Source organism: Meles meles, chromosome 18, assembly GCF_922984935.1.
Source record: "Meles meles chromosome 18, mMelMel3.1 paternal haplotype, whole genome shotgun sequence".
In the NCBI taxonomy this organism is placed as follows: Eukaryota; Metazoa; Chordata; class Mammalia; order Carnivora; family Mustelidae; genus Meles; species Meles meles.
Window position 1 is genome coordinate 23,883,191 of NC_060083.1, and position 24,730 is coordinate 23,907,920.

The 24,730-nt window shown below is 46.6% G+C and overlaps 1 protein-coding gene across 1 annotated transcript in view; it reads left to right on the forward strand.

Annotated features, from left to right (window-relative positions):
• The first annotated feature begins 594 nt into the window (after positions 1–594).
• LOC123930029 (basic salivary proline-rich protein 2-like) overlaps positions 595–24,730 on the forward strand; it is a 44,759-nt gene continuing 20,623 nt past the window's right edge. The window contains exons 1-4 of the mRNA XM_045986244.1: positions 595–882; positions 989–1,175; positions 17,610–17,698; positions 18,851–19,032. Of these exons, the coding sequence (XP_045842200.1) occupies positions 595–882; positions 989–1,175; positions 17,610–17,698; positions 18,851–19,032 (746 nt within the window). The remainder of the gene's footprint in view (positions 883–988; positions 1,176–17,609; positions 17,699–18,850; positions 19,033–24,730) is intronic.

Consider the following 24,730-nt stretch of genomic DNA (forward strand, 5'->3'; position numbering starts at 1 on the left):
CAGCAACGTGGTTGGAATGCTCAGAAGGATGTATTTGTTCTTCCAGCGTCTAGCTCCGTGGCTCTTACATTTTAGCTTGCATAAGAACGACTGCTGCGGCTTCATTCCTTCGTGCCTCGCATACCACAATGTAAGGTTTATTCAAGGATATTTTGATTACACGCAGTTTTCTTCTTGCACATTAACTTTAAGAAATCCCTACCCATGTGTTAGAGGGAGGGAAAATTTATGCCAAGAGACAACTACGGGTCTCAAAAGGAACAAAATAGCCATAGAAAATCGGCAAGGAAAAAACAAATGAGACTGAACCACCGACTTCTCTTCTGGTCCCCTAACATGAACCCTCAAACCGACCTTAAAACGAGGTTAAGAAAAGCCGAGAAAATGCCCAAGCAGCCCCAGTTCCCACGCATGGGAAGGTCCCACCCTTCCAATCCCTTCCTCCCCCAGCCCCCAAACAGCTCTGGCTCTTCTTTCCCGCCTTTCACACATTTCCAGGCCAGCTCCCCCCACCCCTCCGCGCCCTTCCCCGCACCGATCCGGAGATGGCCCACGGCTCCAAATTCATAATTCTGAGCCACACTCTCCTGACAAATGGCCGGGGCCGCCCGAAAGAGGCGCCTCCGAGCCCCCGCCCCCGGCCCGCTGCCCACGAATCCCGGGGAGCCGCGGGGACCGGGTGGGCTCGCGGGGCGCCGTCCCCGGGGCGCGCGCGGCTCCGCGGGGGGCTCGGGCGCGGGGAGCGCGGCGGGGCGGCCGGACATCAAAGGCGGGCAGCGGGGCAGGCATTTCCGCGGCACCTGCGGCGGCGGCCCGGCGCTCCCGCCGGGCGGCTGGAATCCGCCCCCGCCCGGGAGCAAGGCTCCTCCCCGCCCAGCCGCGGCAGGGCAGCGCCGGGAGGAGGGGCCGCGGCCGTGATTTAGGGCCGGGCGGTTCCGCTGGCGGCCGCCAAGGTGCCCATTACCTCTCGGCTGGGCCTGGATCGCAGGAATTCCTGCTCTCCCTCTGGAAGTTCCGGCGTCGCTCGCCCGAGGGAGGGCCCAGGTCCCCCCAGAGAGAGAGCCCGGAACGGGGGGACGAGCTTTCCGCAGAAACGGAGACCGCGGGGGGCCGAGAACCCGATCGCGCCGCAGAGCCGACCGGGGAAGGCCTGCAGCCTTCCTTCGCCTTCAGCGGTTCGGTTCGAGAGAGTGTAGGGGTCGTTTGGAATCTGGCGAATGTGGGCTCCGTTTCAGGCGCTGCCCATTCCTTCATTCCTTCCACGAAGGTGTACTGACTGCCCTCTAGTTACTGGTGCAGATTAATGAATAAAACAAAAACCTGGCCTCACGGGAGTCACATTCTAGTGCGGAAAGCAAGTCATCAGGAACATAAGTCATTTATGGAGGAAATAAGTACTATTAGATGTACTTTAGGAGGTAATAAATGTTGGGGGAGGGGGAACAAAACAAACAAAACATCAGAAAAGACAGAGGAGTGGAGAGTGTGTGCAGGTTCAGGGGTTGGGAGAGGTGGGATGAGGGGAAGCTCACCGGAGAAAGTGACATCTGAGTAAAGACCTGAATGAGACAAGGAGCTGTGGCTATCTTGAGGAAGAGCTTCCGGGCAGAGGGAACAGCATGTTCAAAGGTCCTGAGGCAGGAGAGTATGGACAAGCTTCAGGAGCATATGGACAAGCAAGGTGGCCAGTGAGGGTAAGGGAGTGACACGGGAGCTTGGGTTGGTGACATGGCCATGTACACTACTACAATATCTTCTAGTTGTACTTGGGCAAAAGATGGGAAGCCATTAAACATTGATTTCCTCTGTCTTTAAAAACAAAACAGGGGCACCTGGCTGGCTCTGTCGGGGAGCTTGTGACAACTGATATCGAGGTTGTGAGTTCAAGCCCCATGCTGGGTGTAGAGATTACTTTTTAAAAATCTTAGGAAAAAAAAAAGATTTTATTTCTTTATTTGACAGAGAGAGTGAGAGAGCACAAGCAGGGGGAACAGTAGAGAGCAGTAGAGAGGGAGAAGCAGGTTGTGTTGGTGTCCTCCCTCCCCCTCCCAGTGCTCTTGGGGGCATGTCCTCACCTCTTCTGGGGACCTTGGCTCATCGGTTGCTGCTCCCTTGGCTTCATAGCTTTCCCTCTCCCACTGGCTCCTTCCTTGGAAATACAAATATGCTCAGGCTGCTTTCTCTGAACTAGACTTTCCCTACAATCCGCAGTGACTATCTTCTTCCTTTCATCTCTTGGCATCAATTCTCACCCCTCATAAAGCAAGTATGGCTCTTGCAACCCCAACCCCCAATCTCCTGAACCCCTCTTCTTATTCATTCATCTCCGGACCCCCACCCCAGCCCCTGGATTTCAGCAAGCCTTTTCTGGTCAATTGAGTTACACATTTATTGAGCACCTATTTGCCAGGTCTTGGATTAGGTACTGCAGATACAGTGATGAACAAAATGGACAAGGTTCCCATCCTCCTGGAACTCACCACCTAGCACAGAATACTATCTCATAAACAAATTATTTCGATAACATCAAACAAAAGAACTCAAGGTTTAGAAGTGATATAGAGGATGGAGTATGAGTTTCTCTGAGGGGTTAGGAAAGGTTTTACAAGGGACATGATGCCTGAACTAGATTTCAAGGGATGAATAGGAGTTTGCCAAGCAGACAAGGGCTGGAAAGGCATTGAAGACTGAGGGAACCACATGTGGGAGGGCCCGGAAGTTTAAGCCGTTGTGGTACAATGAGGACAATGCAGTAAATTCACTTTGCCAAGACATGATATGAAATACCAGGGAGGGGCACCTGGGTGGCTCAGTTGGTTAAGCAGCTGCCTTTGGGTCAGGTCATGAATCCAGGGTCCTGGGATCAAGGCCCACATCAGACTCCTTGCTCAGCAGAGACCCTGCTCCTCTCTCTCCTGCCTGCCACTCTGCTTACTTGTGCTCTCTCTCTGTTAAATAAATAAATAAAATCTTAAAAAAAAAAAAAAAAAAAAGACCAGGGAGTGGTACATGAGGCTGAGGATTGCTAGGCATCATGCTAAAAAGCTTGTCTTTTGGGGCACCTGGGTGGCTCAGTGGGTTAAGTCTCTGCCTTTGGCTCAGGTCATGATCTCAGGGTCCTGGGATCAAGCCCCACATCGGCTCTCTGCTCAGCAGGGAATCTGCTTCCCTCTGTCTCTGCCTGCCTCTCTGCCTACTTGTGCTCTCTATCTGTCAAATAAATAAAAAATCTTTAAAAAAAAAAAAAAGCTTGTCTTTTTGTCACCATAGGTCCCTGGGTACCACAAAAGGATATTAATTTGAGGAGTGACACAGTCGTATATGGTATATGGATTGTAGCTAGAGATCCTTGGAGCAGTATGGAGACTGGATCTAAGGCAAACTCCAGGTAAGAGGTTACTGGAGGGGTCCAGGTGACAGGGGAGGGGTCTGAACCATGCGGGTTGGTGGAGGGAAGCACTGGAGTCAACACCTGTTTGGAAAGTGGCTTTGGTACACGGGGAGCAGCCAGCTGGATGTGGCAGATGATGAAAAGGAAAGTGCTATCCTCTCCCCATCCTCCTTCGAGAACCAGAAGCCAGGGGTCTCTGAGCAGCCCCTAGTGATGGGCTCTCCGAACTAGGGTCCAACTGTGACAAGGAGAAGGCTCAGGTAGGGCAGAGAGCTAGCTGATGGCATTATGGTCACCCTGGTGGGGGTGGGGGAGAGACCTGGGGCGCTGGGGCCTTTGGTACCTGGTTTTTGTTGTCGTTGTTGTTGTTTGTTATGTAGCATCAGATAGTCTTGTGTTTTTTTTAATCATTTTAATTTTTTAGTCATTTAAAATCATATTTTTTAAAAATAAAAAATCAATATTTTTCTTTTTTTTAAAGGATTATTTATTTATTTATTTATTTGACAACAGAGATCACAAGTAGGTAGAGAGGCAGGCAGAGAGAGGAGGAAGCAGGCTCCCCACCGAGCAGAGAGCCCGATTAGGGGCTCGATAGCAGGACCCTGAGATCTTGACCTGAGCTGAAGGCAGAAACCTTAACCCACTGAGCCACCCAGGTGCCCCAAATCATATATTTTTTTTAAAGATTTCATTTATTTATTTGACAGACAGAGATCACAAGTAGGCAGAGAGGCAGGCAGAGGGGGAAGCAGGCTCCCCGCTGAGCGGAGAGGGGCTCGATCCCAGGACCCTGAGATCATGACCTGAGCCAAAGGCAGAGGCTTAACCCACTGAGCCACCCAGGCACCACCCAGGTGCCCCACTTAATACGATTTTGTTATTAGGATCGTTATTCTCTTTTATGGCAGACTGACCACCAAGGAGTTCTTTCTTCCAAGCTCACACAGGCATAGGGCCCCTCCACCCTACCCCAAAATGCCCAGCCCGCAGAGTAACTTCCCTCCATCAAGCACATCTCGATAGCTTGTTCCTTCTTGCTCTAAAGCTAGAATATTCCTTGACCTACACTCACCTCTGCTGTCTCTATAACACTTCCCAGCAGAGTGGTTGTTTGGGCTCTGGGATAAGACCATCATTAATTAGTTGTATAGCCTGGGGCAAGATGCTTAATTAATCGCTCCGAGCCTCAGTTTCCTTATCCGTAAAGTGGGGATATGTAGTAGTATGGCTTCATCAGATTTGTCCTGAGGATGAAATGAAACAGCACCTTATGCTTTCAGCCCAGCGCCTGGCTCCTCTAACGTGTTCTACGAATGGTAACTTTCTCCTCCTGCCTCAGCCAGTCGCCACTAAAGTTGTAAATCACCCAGGAACTAAGGGCATCCTCCTCCCTTCCACCCCAGGACCAAACTCCTTATCACCTCTACCCACTAATGACCCGGTGTTGGCTTCTCATTAAAGCAATGACAAAGGGCCTCTGTGATTTTAGCTTGGTTCTAATCAGCCATAGATCTGCCCCAGGGTCAGTCAGGGGTGAGGTGGGAATTCTGGGTCCTGGGGCCAAGCTTCGTGCAGACCGAGGACTCTGTCTCCCTCTCTCCCGGGGAGGCAGCCAACTGACCTGGAATTCTTAGGACAAGGCACTACTATTGGGGCAGAAAAACAGGGTTCCTTCCCTGTTCCTGCCCGCTGTTCCCCGGTGGCCAGAAGGCCAAGAGACAGATGTCTCAAGGGGCCATCTCTGCCCTCCTGAAGTTCAGTGTTCTCATCTGTCAAATGGGAACACTAAATGATAACACCTACCTAGTGGGGTCGGTGTGAGGATAGATGATAAATTGAATGTATATTTCTACAACTTTGTAGGTATCCATAAGTGGTAGTCACTATTGTTATTGTCATTGCTTTCATGATTATTGGATTTCTATATTTATTTTTATTATTAGAACCCAGGTGCCAATTTTTCCAACTTCATTTGACAGATAGCTTATTATGTCTGCAGTGATTCATACCGCCACATTTCTATAATGGCATTCTCAGCCATTTCTGCTTAATCCTTCTGTGATCTGCTAATCCCTTGGCCTCCTTGTCCGTTTTCAGAATTGTTTTGGATGTTCTTGGCCCTTTACACTTCCATGGGAATTTTAGAATCCTTTTGTCTAGGATAATCGTCCCTCTGATTATTCTTCAGTGATTCTTTTTTTTTTTTTTTAGACTTTATTTATTTATTTGACAGACAGAGATCACAGTAGGCAGAGAGGCAGGCAGAGAGAGAGGAGGAAGCAGGCTCCCCGCTGAGCAGAGAGCCCGATTCGGGGCTCGATTCCAGGACCCTGGGATCATGACCTGAGCCAAAGGCAGAGGCTTTAACCGACTGAGCTACCCAGGCACCCCCAGTGATTCTTTTATATCTCTTCTTTGTATGTTTCTTTCTCAAGGTGGCTTCCCTCATGGTGGCAAAATAGCTGCGGGAGTCCTAGGAGTCATGTGCACACTCCGTCATGCAAACAAGGACAAGAAATTCTGGGCTCTTGGGTGGCTCAAATGGTTGAGCAGCTGCCTTCACCTCAGGTCAAGTTCCTGGAGTCCCAGGATCGAGTCCCGGTTGGGGCTCCCAGCTCCGCAGGGAGTCTGCTTCTCCCCCTAACCTTCTCCCCTCACATGCTCTCTCTCACTGTTTCACTCTCAAATAAATAAATAAATAAAAAGGAGAAGAAATCCACCATGTAGGCTTCTCAAATCCTGATCCATAGAAACTGTGAAATAATTAATGTTCATTGTGTTTTCAGCCACTAAGTCTTGAGGTAGTTTGTTATGCAGAAACAGACCATGAATAAAGCAGCTACACCATGTCCCAGCCTTTCCTGCAGTCGGCTGGGCTCGCTGAATTTGAGCAGAAGTGATGTAGGTCACTTCCAGTCATGTTCATAATAACTTCCCACATCCAACTTCCGCACTCCCCTTCCTTCTGGCTTGAAGACGGAGGGCAGCCCTGGGAGCCACGAGCTGAAGATGATGGAGTCAAAAGGGAAAAGGAGTCTGGGCCCTTCTTCATGCCTGGGGCAGAGCTGCCTCTAACATCACCCTAACCAATACACTTTTCATACAGTGTCTAACAGATCTTTTACAAATACAATCAATGTTCATTTAGATTTGCTCATACATTCATGGATTTCTTTGCCCTGCCTTAACCGCCTATATCTCAGACATTCCACCTGGGGCCATGTCTTTCTTTCTTTTTATTTATTTATTTATTCTCTCTCAAAGAGGGAGAAAGAGAGAGCATGAACAGGGGGAGCAGCAGGCAGAAGGAGAAGCAGGGTCCCCACTGAGCAAGGAACCTGACGTAGGATTCGATCCCAGGACCCTGGGATCATGACCTGAGCCAAAGGCAGACAATTAACGAACCAACTGAGCCACCCAGGCGTTCCTGCGGCCATTTATTTCTGCTCAATGACAGCCTTTAGAGTTTTCTCTACAGAAAGCCTGCTGGTGATGATTCTGTTTGAAGATTACATTTTTAGAAAATCACTTTGAAGATAAGATGTTGTCTTTTTATTCCATCCCTCTTGATGAGGTGCTTCTTTCTGAATAACAGTTGCTCCTTGGAAGGTAATTCTTTTCCCAGATTGGTTCTGAAAGCTTTGCGTTTTTTAGTGGTTTCGATTGTTTTGTTCACTAGGACACATTTAAATGTATGTGTTTTTTAGCTGTCGGGCTTCTTGAATTTGTCGTTTGTTATCTCTTCTCAGACTGGTAAAATTCCTCACCTTTATCTTCTCAAATATTGCCTCTGTTGCGTTTTGTTTTTTCTCTTCTTATGGCCATCCAATGACACACAGGATAGACTTTCTGTGTCCTTGTCTATTCTCTTCACTTTTGCTGTATTCTACAGACAGTTTTTAAAAGCATTTCCATAAACTTCCGTTTAGTTTGATGCCTGTAACTACTCGTGTGTTAGGTAGGGAGGACTTCCTCTTTTTTTTTTTTTTTTTTTTTGACTTTATTTATTTATTTGACACAGAGAGAGAGAGAGATCACAAGTAAGCAGAGAGGTAGGCAGAGAGAGGGGGAAGCAGGCTCCCCGCTTAGCAAGGAGCCTGATGAGGGACTCAATCCCAGGACCCTGAGACCATGACCTGAGCTGAAGGCAGAGGCTTAACCCACTGAGCCACCCAGGCGCCCCAAGAGTTCCCCTTTTGCCAACAAAGACAAATGAGATTCAGCAAGGCAAAGGTATTTTTCCCAAGCTCACGCAGCTCCTGGTGGAGCAGAAAGACAGGCAGTCAGGTGGTAGCCAAGAAGCAGTAGGGACTACTCAAAAAAGTTTAAGCTCCAAGGACGGATAGCCAGGGAAGGGCATGAGTCCTGGACACACTACTCTCTAACTTAGTGACCTTGGCAAAGTCACTTAATCTCTTCTTGCTGGGATTTCTCCATTTGCAAAATGGGAACCATAAGGACTACCTTTGCAGGGCTGTTTGGAGATGTTCACGGGATGGTATATGCAAAATTCCTGGCACCGAATAGGCATTCAGTAAATATTTGATGAATGGATTAATAAAGTGTTTAGCCCGGTTTGGCGCAGTCTCTCAATCAATGTTAGCTACTGCTATTCCGTTTATATTTTATTTATATATAAACATACTACAGTTTGTTGCTATCAAGATTGTCATTTCCACAAGGCCCTCAGAATTTGGGAGACCGTCAGGTGTCCTGCCCCTGCCCCTCCAGGCTCCCCTAGACGTGCCTAGTGCCCGCCACAGGACGTGGCCCGCCCCGCCATAAATCAGGCCCCTGGGCTCCGGCCTGTAATTAACATGCCGCACTGGGCCGGTCTGAGGCGGCCCCGCCCACCCTGTCCCTGGGGCTTCCTGAGCCCTGGTCCTCTCCAGGAGGGGGAGGGAAGGCACAGGGAGCTGGGGGGTCTCTCCTAGCCCCCTGATTTATCGCCCTCTGTGTGAAGGAGATTTATGAGCTAAGAGAGGGGAGGCTGGCAGGAGATAAAGGGAGCGGGATGGCCAGAGGCCAGGGAGGCGGGTGGTCACCCACGTAAATCCTGTGGGTAGGCTCAGGACATCTTCCAGTGTTCTGGTATCTGTTTATCTGTTTCAGGAAATCCCAGGGAGACGAGGCCAGCACCTGACGCCAGCACCTGCTTGAAGTGGGTCTGGGAAGTGGGGAAAGAGAGCAGAGTCTCCCGCACTGCAGATGCTTCTCTTAGCTTTAAGACAGCCCTTTTCCGTGACTGGTCTTAAGCCCCTTCCACAGTTATGTAAACCGAGCCTCCCAGTGCATTAGCAGTTCATGGGAGGTCATGTGTCCAGACTGTATTCTTTCTTGGGTTAGGTGAGGACACACGGGGACACAGGTGAATTCCCGGTCTTCACAGGAATTCACCGACGCTTCAGGGAGGAAAGGGGCTTTGGCTCCAGGGACCTCCCGCAGATGAACAGGACAACCAGGTCTCCCTCTCCTGCGAATATTCCTGACACAGCACGTGGTGAGGTTTCCAGCTGCTCTTAGAAAGATCTTTCTTTCTAAGATTTTAATTATTTGAGGGGTGCCTGGGTGCCTCCATGGGTTAAAGCCTCTGTCATGATCCCAGGTCATGATCCCAGCTCAGGTCATGATCCCAGAGTCCTGGGATGGATGGGCATAGGGCTCTCTGCTCAGCGGGGAGCCTGCTCCCCTCCACCCCCGCCTACTTGTGATCTGTCAAATAAATAAATAAAATCTTTAAAAAAAGATTTTAATTATTTGAGAGAGAGTACAAAGTGGAGTGAGAGGGAAAAGCAGACTCCCTGCTGAGCAGAGAGCCTGAGGAGGGCCTCGATACCAGGACCCTGAGACTATGACCTGACCAAAGGCAGATGCTTAACTGACTGAGCCACCCAGGAGCCCTAGAAGAAAGATCTTTCAATGGATTTTGAGCTGGACAGACTCAGACTCAGCGCCTAGCTCCTGGGCACCTGTAGGTAAGTTATTTAACCTCTCTGAGCCTTGGTTTCCTCATTTAAAAAATTAGGAAAATAAAATCCTCCTCATTGACTGGTGTGAAGGTTAAATAAGATAAAACATAAAATGCATTTAAAACAACTTCTGGCCTCCTATATAGCAAATATTTCTTCCCAGGTACAGGGTTAGAAGTTTGTTTTTGTTGGAGTGAGCTACACAGTCTGCATCAGAAATACTCAGGATGGAATTTCATAGACTCTAAGAATCCTTTTTTTTTAAAAAAACATTTTATTTAATTATTTGACAGGGAGAGAGAGAGAGCACACGAGCACACAAGCAGGGGGAGGGAGAATTGGGGTCCCTCCTGAGCAAGGAGCCCAATATGGGACTCAATCCTGGGACTCTGGGATCATGACCCGAGCTGAAGCCAGCTGCTTAACTGACCAAGCCACCCAGGTGCCCCGACTCTAAGAATCCTGAGACAGAAAGCTGATCGTCTTATTTCAGGGTCCTGAACCTTGGCTGACTTTAGGTGTGGGGGGTGGTAATGGTCTCTGCATCCCACTCAAATTCATCATCAGTACTTACGGAACATCTACTATGTGTCAGGCACTGTTCTAGTCTAGTAAATGAAACGGACAACAGACTGTCTTCATGGGTGGAGACAAATAAATAATATGTAGTTTATCTAAAATGTTACATCTAGGGGCTCCCTGGTGGCTCCATCGGTTAAGTGTCTGGCTTCCGCTCAGGTCATGATCTCAGGGTCCCAGAATCCAGTGTCCGGCTCCCTGTGCTGACAGGGAATCCGCTTCTTCTCCCTCTCCTTATGCCCCTCCCCATGCTCTTCCGCATGCCTATACTCTCTCTCTTCCTCTCTCTCAAATAAGTCAAGAAAATCTTGGGGAAAAAAAAGGAAAAAAAGTTATATCTGTAGGCTTTTATCAGAGTGTCACAGGAATCAATAAAAAGGTTAAGAATCACGAATCTGGTCCAATACCCTAAAGGGGAGCCCCAAATCATAGGACCAGCCACGATTCGAGCCAAAGTCTCCGAGAGTCCAATGTCTCTCCATCCCCAGCACCGGTCACCCGGAGAGCAGGTAATCTAGGACCTACTGGGCTCTCTGTGTGTAGTGTGAGTTCGTATTTTTGTGGGTGGGTTTTATCACAGAGCCAACCCTCCAGGGCTCACCTACACCCCCACCTCATCCCGGCACTTCGCTCTTGGCAAGGCCCCACCCTCTGTGTCCACAATGAAAGCGGAAGTCACGTGGTGGCGGGGCCCTCGCAGGGAAATCCCCAGCTTCCCACCTTGTAACCCTTCTGTGTCCACACTCTCCTTTGCTTCTGTGTCAGGGGAAGAAGCCCTCGCTCCGCCCAGGTCATCCCTTCAGCTTCCGGGACAAACTCACTCCATCCATTATTCCTCCTCGGTCATGTGTCGGTGTCACTCCCCCTGGCTCCTTCTCCTCAGTCCAGAAATAGGGCACTATTCCAATTATCCACGGCCTCATGACCGACCACCCCAAGTGGCTTAAAACACCAGTCTGTTAGGGGCGCCTGGGTGGCTCAGTGGTTTAAGCCGCTGCCTTCGGCTCAGGTCATGATCTCAGGGTCCTGGGATCGAGTCCCGCATCGGGCTCTCTGCTCGGCAGGGAGCCTGCTTCCCTCTCACTCTCTCTGCCTGCCTCTCTGTCTACTTGTATCTCTCTGTCAAATAAATAAATAAAATCTTAAAAAAAAAAAAACAAAAACACCAGTCTGTTATATCTCGTGATTCTGTGGTTGATCTGGCAGTTCTTCTGCCTCACGTGATGTCAGCTGGGGTCACTGATGAGACTTTATTCATCCGGGATCTTTTCTGGAACTGGGAGGTCCCAGAAGGAGCCGTCCTGCACACTTCCCACTTTTGATGGTCCACTACCCTCCCAGAGCCACACATCGGATCCCAGATCCGATGGTCCACTGAACCTGTTGGTTTTACCTCCTGGTTTGTCTCCAGTCTCTCCCCTCCCCTCCACCCTCATCCACTGCCTCATGGGAGAAGAGTTCCCAGACTGCTCTCACTGATCTTGCTTCGGTCTATCTAGGCTTCATCTCTCCCTGCACTCAGCTCCCCAGACACCCTTCCCAAACAAGTCTGGTCTCTCTCCTCCCTGCCACGGCAGGCAGAGCTGACCACCGTACTTCACAAAGTTTGTTGTGTAGATGTGAACAGGTGTTAACAACAACAAAAGTTCTTTGGACGAAGAAATTTGAAAAATGACAGGTTTGAACAAAACCAAGCAGGTTTCATAGCTACCTGCCTCCTGGGAGTCTCTCTCCACTGTGCCCATACGCACAGAAACAGAGAGAGTTTGCAGCTTTGCCAAATTTACAGACACGGGATCCCAGGACAGGCTTTCCAGAACACAAGTCTGTCGAAGAATTGTTAACTGGTTGAAACCAAATAGGAATGCAGCTTAGCGCAACAGGAATGATCTTTCAGTAACCTTCTCAATCTCTCCGTGGCTCTGTTTACTTGGCTGTAAAATGGGGGTGACAATGACCACTCAGAGGTGGTTGTGAGGATTAAATGAGACAGCCCTTAGAACATCACCTGACACACACGAACTATTCAGTAATGGCCAGCCCGGACACCACCCGGTCTTCCTTGAGTTAAGCAAGTAAAAGAAAGAAGCGTAAAAACAAACAAACAAACAAACAAACAAACAAACAAACAAATAAATAAATAAATAAGAAAGAAAGAAACAAACCAAAAAAAGAGAAAGAAAATTCTTTCTCTTCCAAGGTATTCCTTTCACGCTGTTTCAAAGAGTGTCTCATCCTGCAAACATAGCTCAGAAAAGAACTTTTTGCTCCCGGAATCAAAGGCTTTGGAACTTCAGAAAGAAAATTGGGAAATCTAAACTAGGGGTGTGGGAACGCGAACGAAATTTTAAAAAGTGTGGTGTCTCAGCGCCCTCTGCTGGTCAAGATGCGAAACTCTAAGGAGACCGTCAATCCAGGCCTCCAGGCCCTGCTCTTCGGAGTGGCTTGCCACAGGACACTGTGACGCGACAGGTAGTGGTGCTTTTCTGTCCTCCGGTCAGCTTCTTCCTCCGCTGCCCTCAGCCCTCAGGGGCTCTTCAGATGTCACCACATGCAACCCACAGTTTTTTCATAGGTTCTTTCAACAGGGAGCCCACCCTCTACTTCTGGGACAGGGAAGAGGAAATTGAGGCCTTCAGGTGTGAACCCTCAACTTCCGGCTGGGCCTCACACATATCCCTCTGCACCGCGTCTCCCCTCCAGCTGGCCGGGGCTAACCCTGCTGCTGAGCTGAGGAGCCCCTTCCCTTCCAGCTCTTACAAAACCAACCAATCTTCCTTTCTTTCTCTCTCTTTCTTTCTTTCTTTTTAACTTTTTGAAAAACAGACTATTTTTTTAATGACAGATTTACATAGATTTACTAGACTTACATAAACATTGAGAGGATAATACAGAGTCCCCATAAATTCTTCACCCAGTTTCCTTTCAAATAGCATCTTAGAAACAAGATCTTCTAAGAAGTGCTCTTAAACATTTCAATATAAGCATTACCCACTCAACAAACACTGTGCTAAAATCACCATTTTTTAAAAAAGATTTTATTTTTACATAATCTCTACACCCAACGTGGGGCTTGAACTCATAATCCTGAGATCAAGAGTCGCATGCTGTACTAGCTGAGCCAGTCAGGCAGCCCTGAAATATTTTATTTATTTAAGATTTTATTTATTTGACACAGAGAAAGATCACAAGTAGGCAGGGAGGCAGGCAGAGAGAGAAGGGGAAGTAGGCTCCCTGCTGAGCAGAGAGCCTGATGTGGGGCTCCATCCCTGGACCCTGAGCCCACGACCTGAGCCGAAGGCAGAGGCTTAACCCACTGAGCCACCCAGGCACCTCTGAAATCATCTTTTAAATAATCCTTTGAAAACCTTGTAAGAAGTCTTTTAAAACATATTATCTGTATAAGCATCAGAGAACGGCCCTATGTTTCACTCACTGAAACAACATTGTAATGAATGCATATTTCAGTTCACTTCTTAGAAACGTCCTATAAGAGGTGTTGTTAAAAACATCAATATAAGCACTACCGAATGAATATATGTTCCACTCACCGAGATCACACTTTGCTGAAAGCCTCTTGCAAATAATTCTTAGAAAAATCTTGTAAAATGTGGGGTTTTCTTTTTAAAGATTTGATTTATTTCAGAGAGAGAGAGAGAGCATGTTGGAGCAGGGAGGGGCTGAGGGGGAGAGAGAGGAAGAGGGAGAAAAATCTACTGAGGGGGGAGCCTGACTCAAGCCTCCATCTCAGGACTATGAGATCATGACCTGAGCTGAAACCAGGAGTCATATGCTTAACTGACTGAGCCACCTAGGCATCTCATTTTTGTTGTTTTTGTCTGGGTTTTTTAAAAATTCAAATTCAATTTAGTTAACATAAAGTGTATTATTAGTTCCAGGGGTAGAATTTATTTTTTTAAAAGATTTTATTTATTTATTTGACAGAGAAAACAAGGTGAGTGGCAGGCAGAGGGAGAGCGGGAGAAGCAGGTTCCCGGCTGCACAAGGAGCCCGATGAGGGGCTCGATCCCAGGACTCTGGGATCAGGGCCTGAACCAAAGGCAGATGCTTAACTGACTGAGCCACTTAGGATCCCCTTAGAGGTAGAATTTAGTGATTTATCACTTACATATAACACCGGGTGCTCATTACAAGTGCCCTCCTTAATGCCCATCCCCCCAGCTACTTCCCTCATGTAAGACGTGTTTTTAACTTTGTTTTTTTTAAGATTTTATTTACTTACTTGACAGACAGATATCACAAGTAGGCAGGGAGGCATGCAGAGAGAGGGGGTGAAGAAGGCTCCCTGTGTAGCAGAGAGCCTGATGTGGGCCTTGATCCGAGGATGCTGGGATCATGACCTGAGTCGAAGGCAGAGGTTTTAACCCACTGAGCCACCCAGGCTCCTCTTAACTGTTTTTTTTTTTTTTTTAAGTTTTATTTATTTATCAGAGAGAGAGGGAGCACGAGCAGAGGGAGAAGCAGGCTCCCCGCTGAGACAGAGCTTGATGCAGGACTCAATCCCAGGACCCTGGGATCATGACTTGAGCTAATGGCAGACGCTTAACTGTCTGAGCCCCCCCGGGCATCCCTAACTGTTCTGTATAAGCATCACAGAATTGCATATGGTGCACTCATGGAAACAACCCTGTTCCTGGCACAGAGCTCCTCAAATCCTTGGACCTTCCTAAGTGATGAGAGCAATAAAGGTGTCCTTTGTTGTATTAATGAGGTGATTTTCAGACCATCTCTAAGGATGGGGTCTGGTTGCCAGGGGGAGCCAACCATAGGATTTCCATTCTTCTGGGGGAGGAACACATCATGAGAAGAAGACAAAGAACTCAAGTTTTTGAAAAGTTGAGTCTGGGTTGGCTGTGGGACCTGCAAATGGAGATGGTCACAATTGGTAAAAGCTGATAGAAGCATGAAACTTGAGGAGAGGTTAGCGTGGGGGTAGAGCCTGGCAGCAGCAGTGCTGGTAGCTGCTGATGCCGGGCGAGGGGATGACATCGCCTGAGGAAACACGTAGACGGAGAGGAACGGTGGGTGTCAGAAAGATCGTTAAGAACAGTGAAGTCGTGGTGGGTGGTAAGGAGGTGCCCTCAGAGGAAGCTGATGAAGGAGGCCAGAGGTGTAGGAGAGAAACCACGAGAGAAGACTCACAGAAACCAGTGAGTAGAACGTTTCAAGAAAGCAGCCATAGTCCTGAATTGAAGAAGTCGAGGAAGACGATCAACCATCTTGACGACTGGATTATGGTACTGGATGTATTATGAGGTTCTTCTAGGATACAAGGAAGGGACTTATCAATTTACTTTAGGATGATGGTTCTCAAACCTGAGCGTGGATTGGAATCACACAGAGGGCTTGTATAAAACATGGTTTGGGGACTGGTTCCCAGAGTTTCTGGCTCAGTAAGTCTGGGGCAGGGCCTTAGAATGTGCATTCTAACAGCCTCCCAGGGGAGGCTGAGGCTGCCGTCCCGGGCCTCACTGTAAGAAACACCAACTTTGGGGCACCTGGGTGGCTCAGTCAGTTAAGCACCTGCCTTTGGCTAGGATCATGATCCCCGGGGTCCTGGGATTGAGCCCCATGTGGCGCTCCCCCTGCTCAGCGGGGAGCCTGCTTCTCCCTCTCCCTCTCCCCCGGTTGTGCTCTCTCTCTCTCCCCCACCATCTCAAATGAATAAATTTTTAAAAATCTTAAATAAAATAAAAATCAAAAACATTTGGATCATGTGACTCTATTATCTTTTTTTTTTAATGGTTTTTTTTTGTGATTAGTAAATGCATTAGCATCCCCAATTTTTTTTTTCAAGATTTTATTTATTTATTTGACAGAGAGAGAGATCACAAGTAGGCAGAGAGGCAGGCAGAGAGAGAGGAGGAAGCAGGCTCCCTGCAGAGCAGAGAGCCCGATGTGAGGATCGATCCCAGGACCCTGAGATCATGACCTGAGCCAAAGGCAGTGGCTTAATCCACTGAGCCACCCAGGCGCCCTATTATCTTTTTTTAAACAGACTTTATTTTTTAGAGCAGTTTTATTTATTTATTTATTTATTTAAGTTTATTTGACAGACAGAGAGAGATCACAAGCAGGGAGAGAGGCCGACGGGGGGGGGGGGGGGGGGGGCGGCGGGAAGCAGACTCCCTGCTGATGCAGGGCTCAATCCCAGGACTCTGAGACCATGACCCCAGGCGAAGGCACAGACATAACCCACTGAGCCACCCAGGCACCCCCCTACAGCAGTTTTAGATTCACAGCAAAATTGAGCAGAGGGTACAGAGATTTTCCATACACCCCTTCGCTGCTCCCCCCCCCCCGCACCCCCTATTATCCCCATCCTCCACCAAAGTGATACGTTTCATGCAGCCAATCAACACACCTACGTTGACACAGCATAATCACCCAAAGTTCACAGCTTAGTGTTCATTCTCAGTGTTGTATAGTCTATGGGTTGGGACAAATATAAAACAACATGTGTCCACCATTACAGTATCATACAGAGGAGTCTCATTGCCCTAAACATCTTTTGTTCTCAGCTAATTCATCCCTAACAACCATTATCTTTTATTAATTTACAATTTTAAGTTATTTTTTAAAATGGTAGAGTTTCTTAAATCTCACTGCTTGGGTTTGAATTTCCTTTCTACCATGGCTGGGTGACCCTTAGCACCTTGATTAACCTGCTCAAGCCTCTGTTTTCTCATTTTAAAGTGGGGGTTGCTAATAGTATCTATGTTGTAAGACAGCTGTAAGATTAAATCAGGTAAAACTTGAGAAGTGCTGGGCACAGCCCCTGGCACTTGGTATGCACACATCCGGGTCCACACAGTTACTGTGGTTATTATTTGTTATCTCTCCCTTTGTCCCAGCATGCACCTGGCATTGGAACCTCCAGAGAGAATCTGATAGGCTGATGTTGTCAATAAGGAGCATCCCTATTGGACAGATTCTCACAGGCTCATATGTGGGCGGTTGGTTTGTCTAAGTCCAACCAGTGCATAGCCACTTTGGGCTTGGGCCCCGTTTCCGGAACCAACCTGTGAGCTAGAAGAATCGTTCAGTCACGTGACCCAGGACAAAGCAAGAAACCCTTAGAAGGTAACCACAGTCCTCAGAGAAGGACTCTGGCGGTAGCAGATATGCAGATTGTTTGATTCATGCGGTAAAGTTGGTTTGAACAGGAAGAGAAGAGAGGAAGAAAATGGAACGAGGGATTAAAAAATATCTGTTACTATTGCTTTAGGGTTGTTGCAAGAATAATTGAATCAATCCACATATATTACTTAGCATAGGTGCTGGACACATTGTAAGCATTCAGTGTATGGTAGCATGGAGGAGGAGGAGGGTGACGAACAGGTTACGGGTGGAACAAAGAGGAGAGGGAGATAACGGACAGGGATTGTGCTCAAGAGAGGACTTAAGGTTTCAAAGCAGGAGCAGTTCCTAGGGAGGTAACAGTACAGGACGAGGTCCTGGAGGTAGGAGTGTGACGTGCAGACACCTGGCAGCTCCTTTCTCCTTACTTCTACAGATAGATTCGGTGTCCAAGCTTTGTATTACCCTGGGGTCTCACCCAATACCCACCAGTGTCTCAGCTCCACTGGGAGCCCTTTGCCCCTCCCTATGCCTTTTCGATGCACCCAATTCTCTCCCGTCTCCAGGACTGCAGGAAGGGGCCAGTGTTTGCAGCCCTCTTGCCATGGAGAATGAGCGCTGCCCGGAGCAGACGGATGGCACACATTGGCGACGGGTACGAGCTTGGGCTGCGGAGGAGGTTCCAGAACACTAGGCTATTTTTAGGCTCGCCCAGATGCCCAATTCCCAGCTAAGGGAGGGGGCGTGGTAGGTGGGAAGCAATCTTGCTTTCATCGTTTATTATTTTATTAACCACTGAGGATGCTGTTGTATGCAGCGAGCCTCACCCGGTTTCATCACTAGTTTTCCTTTACGCGATTTTTTCCTGCTTGTTAACGTCAGAAACAACTCTCTCCCCCGAGGGCCAAAGAAGGGTCAGGGAGAAAATGAAATTGACCAAGTGACAATGAATGAGGGCGAGGAAAAGATAAATATTCCATCCTGCTCCATCAGCAGTGGGAGTGGGTCCAAAAAAACACTTAGCCTCACAAATTGCTCACTTACCCACCCTGACATGAGTTTGTTCCAAATGGTTTGGAAAACCATTCTAATCAAAATCTTCTAATCAAAGGCGTCGGGCCTGTGGCCAGCATGGGCCCAGCAGGAATCTGAATTGCGTCTGGCTTTATCTTTATCTAGTCCAACGTTGTAGTGGTAAGTTTTTGTTTGGTTTCAAAGTGAGATGGTTAGGTCATTATTTGTTAAATTATAGCTTTTAATTAGCAGATCTATTGAAGTGAAAAGCCTGAGAGAGGCTCACATGCTTCGAAGTTTTGTTTGGAATTTATAATTATCACTCTTTGGAAAAGATTAGTTGGGGGCGGTAAAGTCTTTCTTTTAAGAAAATGCTCAAATTATGTGCTAGGGAGAAGGGAGATGCCAGTAAACTAGACATACCTTTTACAAGTGATGCTATCTGTATTATTACCAACACCCAGGGTCATTTTATTTGCAGAAAAAAGAGGGGGACAGATGTTTTATAACAGTTCTTGTAACTTTTCTCAGGTTGAGCCCAAAATGAGAATTGAAGGGGAGAGTGGTTTGGGTCAGTAGAGTGGGTAGCCAAGGTTACAAGATGGGAGTTTTGTTTACCACTTATTCATTCCTAATTCCTTCCTGATTCCCCCAGGAAGTATGAGATATGGGGTCCCTGGATCCCTGGTAGTCTTGGTAGATTTTCTCCTTTGGGGGAATTTGTTTTCTGCCTTTAGAAGGAAGAAGAAACGTTCTTGTTGTGACTTTTGAGTCTGAGTGGCCTTCCTCCCAGGTTGATGGGGGCGCTAGTTGCAGAACGGCCCTGGAGCCAGCAGGGGGCGCGCTGCCGCCGCCTAATTTGGAGCGCTTGCCCCGGGAAGCCACACCCCCACACCTCGGTCTCCCTTCTGGAACAGCCCCGGTGCAGATCACCTTGTCTGCGCCTAGGGCCTCGGGCTGTGAGAAGTCGTCGAGGTGGGCGCCCTGGCTTTCTTCTTACTCAAGGAGAGCATCTCTATCTAAACAGGGGCAGAGGCAGTGAGAGGCCCCCAGAATCTGAGTCATCTCTCCCAACACTCTTGCTACGCTCTCTGTAAGTCCCACGGACAGCCAGTGGGAAGCCTCTTTAGAGCACGGGCTGAGCCCACATGCACCGTCCCTCCCATGACCATCTCTGACGTTTGAACATCTTGTGCCGTTGAACCACAAACCCCACTAGGGCGGAGACCACGGATGTCCTCTGATCTATTACCAGCACCCAGCATAGGGCCTAACCCACATACACAATAAACAAACAGACAAACAAACAAAGAAAGAAAGAAGCCATGTAAACCATTATTTTAATTATTTTATTCTTTCTTTCATGTACTCTGTGCCAGGCATTGGGAATTCAGAGATTAAAAATATAATAACCATCCTCGGGGCACCTGGGTGGCTCAGTTAAGCATCTGCCTTCAGCTCAGGTCATGATACGGGGGTCCTGGGATAGAGTCCCATATCAGGCTCCCTGCTCAGTGGGGAGCCTGCTTCTCACTCGGCCCTCTGCCCCTCCCTACTGCTCCAACTGCTCATATTCTGTGTCTTTCTCTCAAATAAAATCTTTTTTGGGGTTTGGACAGGAAGAGAGATATTTATTTGACAGAGAGATCACAAGTAGGCAGAGAGGCAGGCAGAGAGAGAGGGGGAAGCAGGCTCCCTGCTGAGCCAAGAGCCCATCCCAAAACCCTGGGATCATGACCCCAGCCATAGGCAGAGGCCTAACCCACTGAGCCACCCAGGCACCCCTCAAATAAAATCTTTTGAAAGATAAAATAAATAATAATCTCCTCAAGGAGATTACAATATGCACCTGAGACAGACATGAATGTGGGCAACTAGAATTTGTAGCTTCCCCTAATTCGTGGCTGACTAACTTCATTTAGCCAACAAAATCACATCAGTCCCATATAGTAGAGGTACATACCAGCTGGACATGACAATATCCTGAAATTCCAGCACTTCTATCTTGGCAGTGAACTTGAATCCCATCTTCTTTTTCAGGCTTTTGAGGGCAAGGCAGGGTCCCAATTCAGCTACCTTCTGTCTCCTATTAACTTTGAAGCCCCAAATTACACTCTACATCCTATACTTCCTATGAAACCAGTCCACTCCAGAAAGATCACTTCTGACCTGAGGTCCTTTGGGCATCAGTGTCTCTCTGCGTGATTTTTCCCTCAGAAGGGGAAATGAGAAAAAAGCCTATTAATAAATATCACATTGTTTCCTAAAAGAGTTTTGGGCTGTTTCTGTTTTGGGGTTTTGTCTGTTTTGATTTTGCTTTAGAGTGCAAATTTGACAGTCTGTCTCCCCATCTTGCTTTCATCATTATTCCTAATGATCACATTTACTCCACTTATGGGATTAATCGGAGATGAAACCCTATCCCTTTGGGAGAGAACAGCACAGATAAGCAGCCCAGAAATAGGAATTTTTTTGATGAGCAAATGTCAAATTTTATAGGAGATTAACTTTGGGGATTGGAGGGAGGGTTGTCCCTATGGCCTGGAGCAACCAGACACATCTCTAGGGCTCTGAGAATCAAGAAAGGCAGAATACATGTTTGGGAAGTGGCCCAATGCGTTTCGATCCCTGAAAAAGACTAGAGCATGAAATGAGTAAAAGAAAAAAACCTGAAAGCTTTTTCACTCTTGCAACAACAAAAGCCAAGAGTTAATCTTTATAATTTCATGGTATTAAAAATGTACTAGAATTAAAATGTTTTAAATCACACAATTACTCCAGCTCCAGCTGTGTGCACTGGTGTGGATCAAATACTGTCTGTCATTTAGATTACACTTGTCCCCTCAGCAAGGGTCCCAATGGCTGCAATTAAAACCACTGCTCTACACGGTTTCACAGGGGAATTCTACCAAACCTTTAAAGAGAAGATGATCACAGAGCTGTCTAAACTGTTATATAGTATAGAAAAAGAAGAAAAATTTCCAAAACTTTTTAAAAATATGATCACAGGACTGATACCAAGCCAGTAAAATACTTCATGAAATAGATAAATATACCTCAAGAATGTTAGTGCAAAAGGTCCAAATGCAATCTTAGTACATAAAATAGAGCATATTAAATTAATATATCATGACCGTATGGGGTTTATTCCAGGAATTCAAGACTGGTTCAGGATACGGAACTCTACTACCAAAACCCAGAACTTCCTCTTCTGGTAGTGGTAGACTGGGTAATTTTTTTTTTTTTTAAGATTTTATTTATTTATTTGACAGAGAGAGATCACAAGTAGGCAGAGAGGCAAGCAGAGAGAGTGAGAGGGAAGCAGGCTCCCTGCCGAGCAGAGAGCCCGATGCGGGACTCGATCCCAGGACCCTGAGATCATGACCTGAGCCGAAGGCAGTGGCCCAAACCACTGAGCCACCCAGGCTCCCCTAGACTGGGTAATTTTGAACAATCTTCTCCACAAAGAAAAAAAAAAAAATTCTAAGGTGGACAAAGCACAACAAAAAATTTTAAAGAGCATCAAAGAGTTGGGCACCTGGGTGGCTCAGTGGGTTAAGCCTCTGCCTTCGGCTCAGGTCATGATCTCAGGGTCCTGAGATCGAGCCCCACATCAGGGTTTCTGCTCAGTGGGGAGCCTGCTTCCCCCTCCCTCTGCCTGCCCCTCTGCCTATTTGTGATCTCTCTCTCTGTCAAATAAATAAATAAAATCTTTTTTAAAAAGCATCAAAGAGTTAACAAGATAGGGATCAATTACTGGATGAGATCTGGGCGAAGTTGGCAGTACAGATTGGTTAGCAAAGCACTGGGGTCACATCCGGAAACATTTGCTGAGAGTCTATGATGTACTTTGGGCAGTCCAACAGGAATGGGGGGCAAAAGATAGAATGCACGTAGGGTAGGGATTCTGGTAAAATACTCCATCCCTTAGTATTTATTTTTTTAATTTTTAAATTTTTAAAAAGATTTTATTTGAGATAGAGAGAGAGTGGGAGTATGGGGTAGGGAGGGAGGATGGGTCAGAGGCAGAGGGAGAAGCAGACTCATGAAGCAGGGAGCCTAATGCGGGACTTGATCCCGAGATCCTGACATCATGAACTGAGCTGATCCACTGAGCCACCCAGGAGCCCCAGTCCCATCGTATTTAATTCAGATAGGATATAAAACCTCTGGGGGAGTAGATTCTTTTTTTTTTAAGATTTTATTTATTTATTTGACAGACAGAGATCACAAGTAGGCAGAGAGGCAGGCAGAGAGAGGGGGAAGCAGGCTCCCCACCGAGCAGAGAGCCCAACTCGGGGCTTGATCCCACGACCCCGAGATCATGACCCGAGCCGAAGGCAGAGGCCTAAACCACTGAGCCACCCAGGTGCCCCAGTAGATTCATTTCTTAATATACAGTATTAGAACAACCGAGAAGCCACGGGAAAAACAAAGGTGGACCCATACTTTAACATTTCATGTAAGGATAAATTCTAATTGGATCAAAGTTTAAAATGGGGAAAAAATGAAACCATGAAAGTAATAGAAGTATAGAAGAAATAGAAGAAAGTAATAATAATAAATAGAAGTAATGAGAGGATTCTCTTAAAATTCTGAAGGCAGTAAGGCTTTTCTCATTGTATTACAAAATCCAAAAGCTACTACAAACACACTGATACATTTGGCTTATAAAAAAATCACCCTCATACAAGGGCGCCTGGGTGGCTCAGTGGGTTAAAGCCTCTGCCTTCAGCTCAGGTCATGATCCCAGGGTCCTGGGATCGAGCCCCGCATCGGGCTCTCTGCTCCGCGGGGAGCCTGCTTCCTTCTCTCTCTGCCTGCCTCTCTGCCTACTTATGATCTGTGTCAAATAAATAAATAAAATCTTTAAAAAAAAATCTGCAAGGCACATAACATAAACAAAGTCATAAGACAAATGACAAACTTGGGAAAACATTTTCAACTTATGTTACAGGCAAAGGGCTAATTTCCCTAGTATTTAAGGAGCTCCTGAAAATTGATGAGAAAAAGATTAATAGCCCAAGAAAAAAATGGGCAAAAGATAATAAACAGATGGTCCACAGAAAAGAAAAGAAACATGGCTCTTATGATGAAAAGATGCTCACCCCCAGTCATGATAAATCCAAATTAAAATCACATTGAGGGGGGTGCCTGGGTGGCTTAGTTAGTTAGGCTAAGTGTCTGCCTTCCACTCAGGTCATGATGTCAGGGTGCTGGGATTGGAGCTCCATGTCGGGCTCCCTGTTCAGTGGGGAGTCTGCTTCTCCCTCTGCTACTCCCCTTGTTTGTTTTCTCTCTCTCCCTCTCTCTCTCTGTGTCAAATAAATAAAATCCTTTAAAAAATCAAACCACATTGACATATCCTCTCTCACTCATTATCCTAGTAAAATTCGCAAAATTTGGTATCACACTGTGGAGTAGCAAATAAACATTCTCATACATTGCTGGTAAATTGACACCCTATATCAAGGACAATCTGTTAGTATTTATCAAAATTACAAATGCATGTACCTCCTGATCCAGTACCCACTTCCAGAAGTCTTTTCTGCATATATCCTTACATGAGTACAAAATGACATTCATATAGGTTATTTATTATCATTGCAATGGCAAAATATCAGAAACAGCTAAATGTTCAATGACAAAGGATTGGTTACATAAAGGATGGTACCTTCATATCCTGGAATATTATACAGCTGTAAAAAGAGACTAAGGAATGTCCTTATGTATTTTACGGAAAGTTCAACAAGATACATTCTAACCAAAAAAGGCAAAGAACAGGGTGTTGCTATTTGTGTAAAAAAATTAGGGAAACCATAATGATTCCACTAAAAAACTACTGGAACAGATAAATGAATTCAGTAAAGTTACAGGATTCAAAGTCAATGTACAGAAATCTGTTGCATTTCTATACGCTAAGAATGAAGCAACAGGGCCACCTGGGTATCTCAGTCGGTTGGGCATCTGCCTTCGGCTGAGGTCATGATCAAGCCCCTTGCTGGGCTCCCTGCTTGGTAGGGAGCCTGCTTCTCCCTCTTCATCTGCCTACCACTGTCTCCATTGTGCTCTCTCTCTGTCAAAATATAGATAAAATCTTAAAAAAAAAAAAAAGATGATGCAACAGAAAGAGAAATTAAGAAAACAATCCCATTTACAATTGCACCAAAAGCAATAAAATATCTAAGAATAAAACTAACTGGAGAGATGGAAGACCTGTACTCTGAAAACTTAAAACACTGATAAAAGAAACTGAAGATGACATAAAGAAATGGAAAGACATTCCATGCTCATGGATCGAAAGAATAAATATTATTAAAATGTCTATACTACCCAAAGCAATCTACAGATTTAATGCAATCCCTATCAAAATACCAACAGCATTTTTCACAGAACTAGAACAATCCTAAAACTTGTATAAAACCACGAAAGACCCTGAATAGCAAAAGCAATCTTAAAAAAGAAAAACAAAGCTGGAGGCGTCACAATTCCAAACTCCAAGTTATATTACAAAGCTGTAGTCATCAAAACAGCACGGTACTGTCACGAAAACAGACACACAGATCCATGGAATAGAAGAGAAAACCCAGAAATAAGCCCACAATTATATGGTCAATTAATCTTTGACAAAGGAAGAAAGAATATACAGTGAGAAAAAGTCTCTTTAACAAGC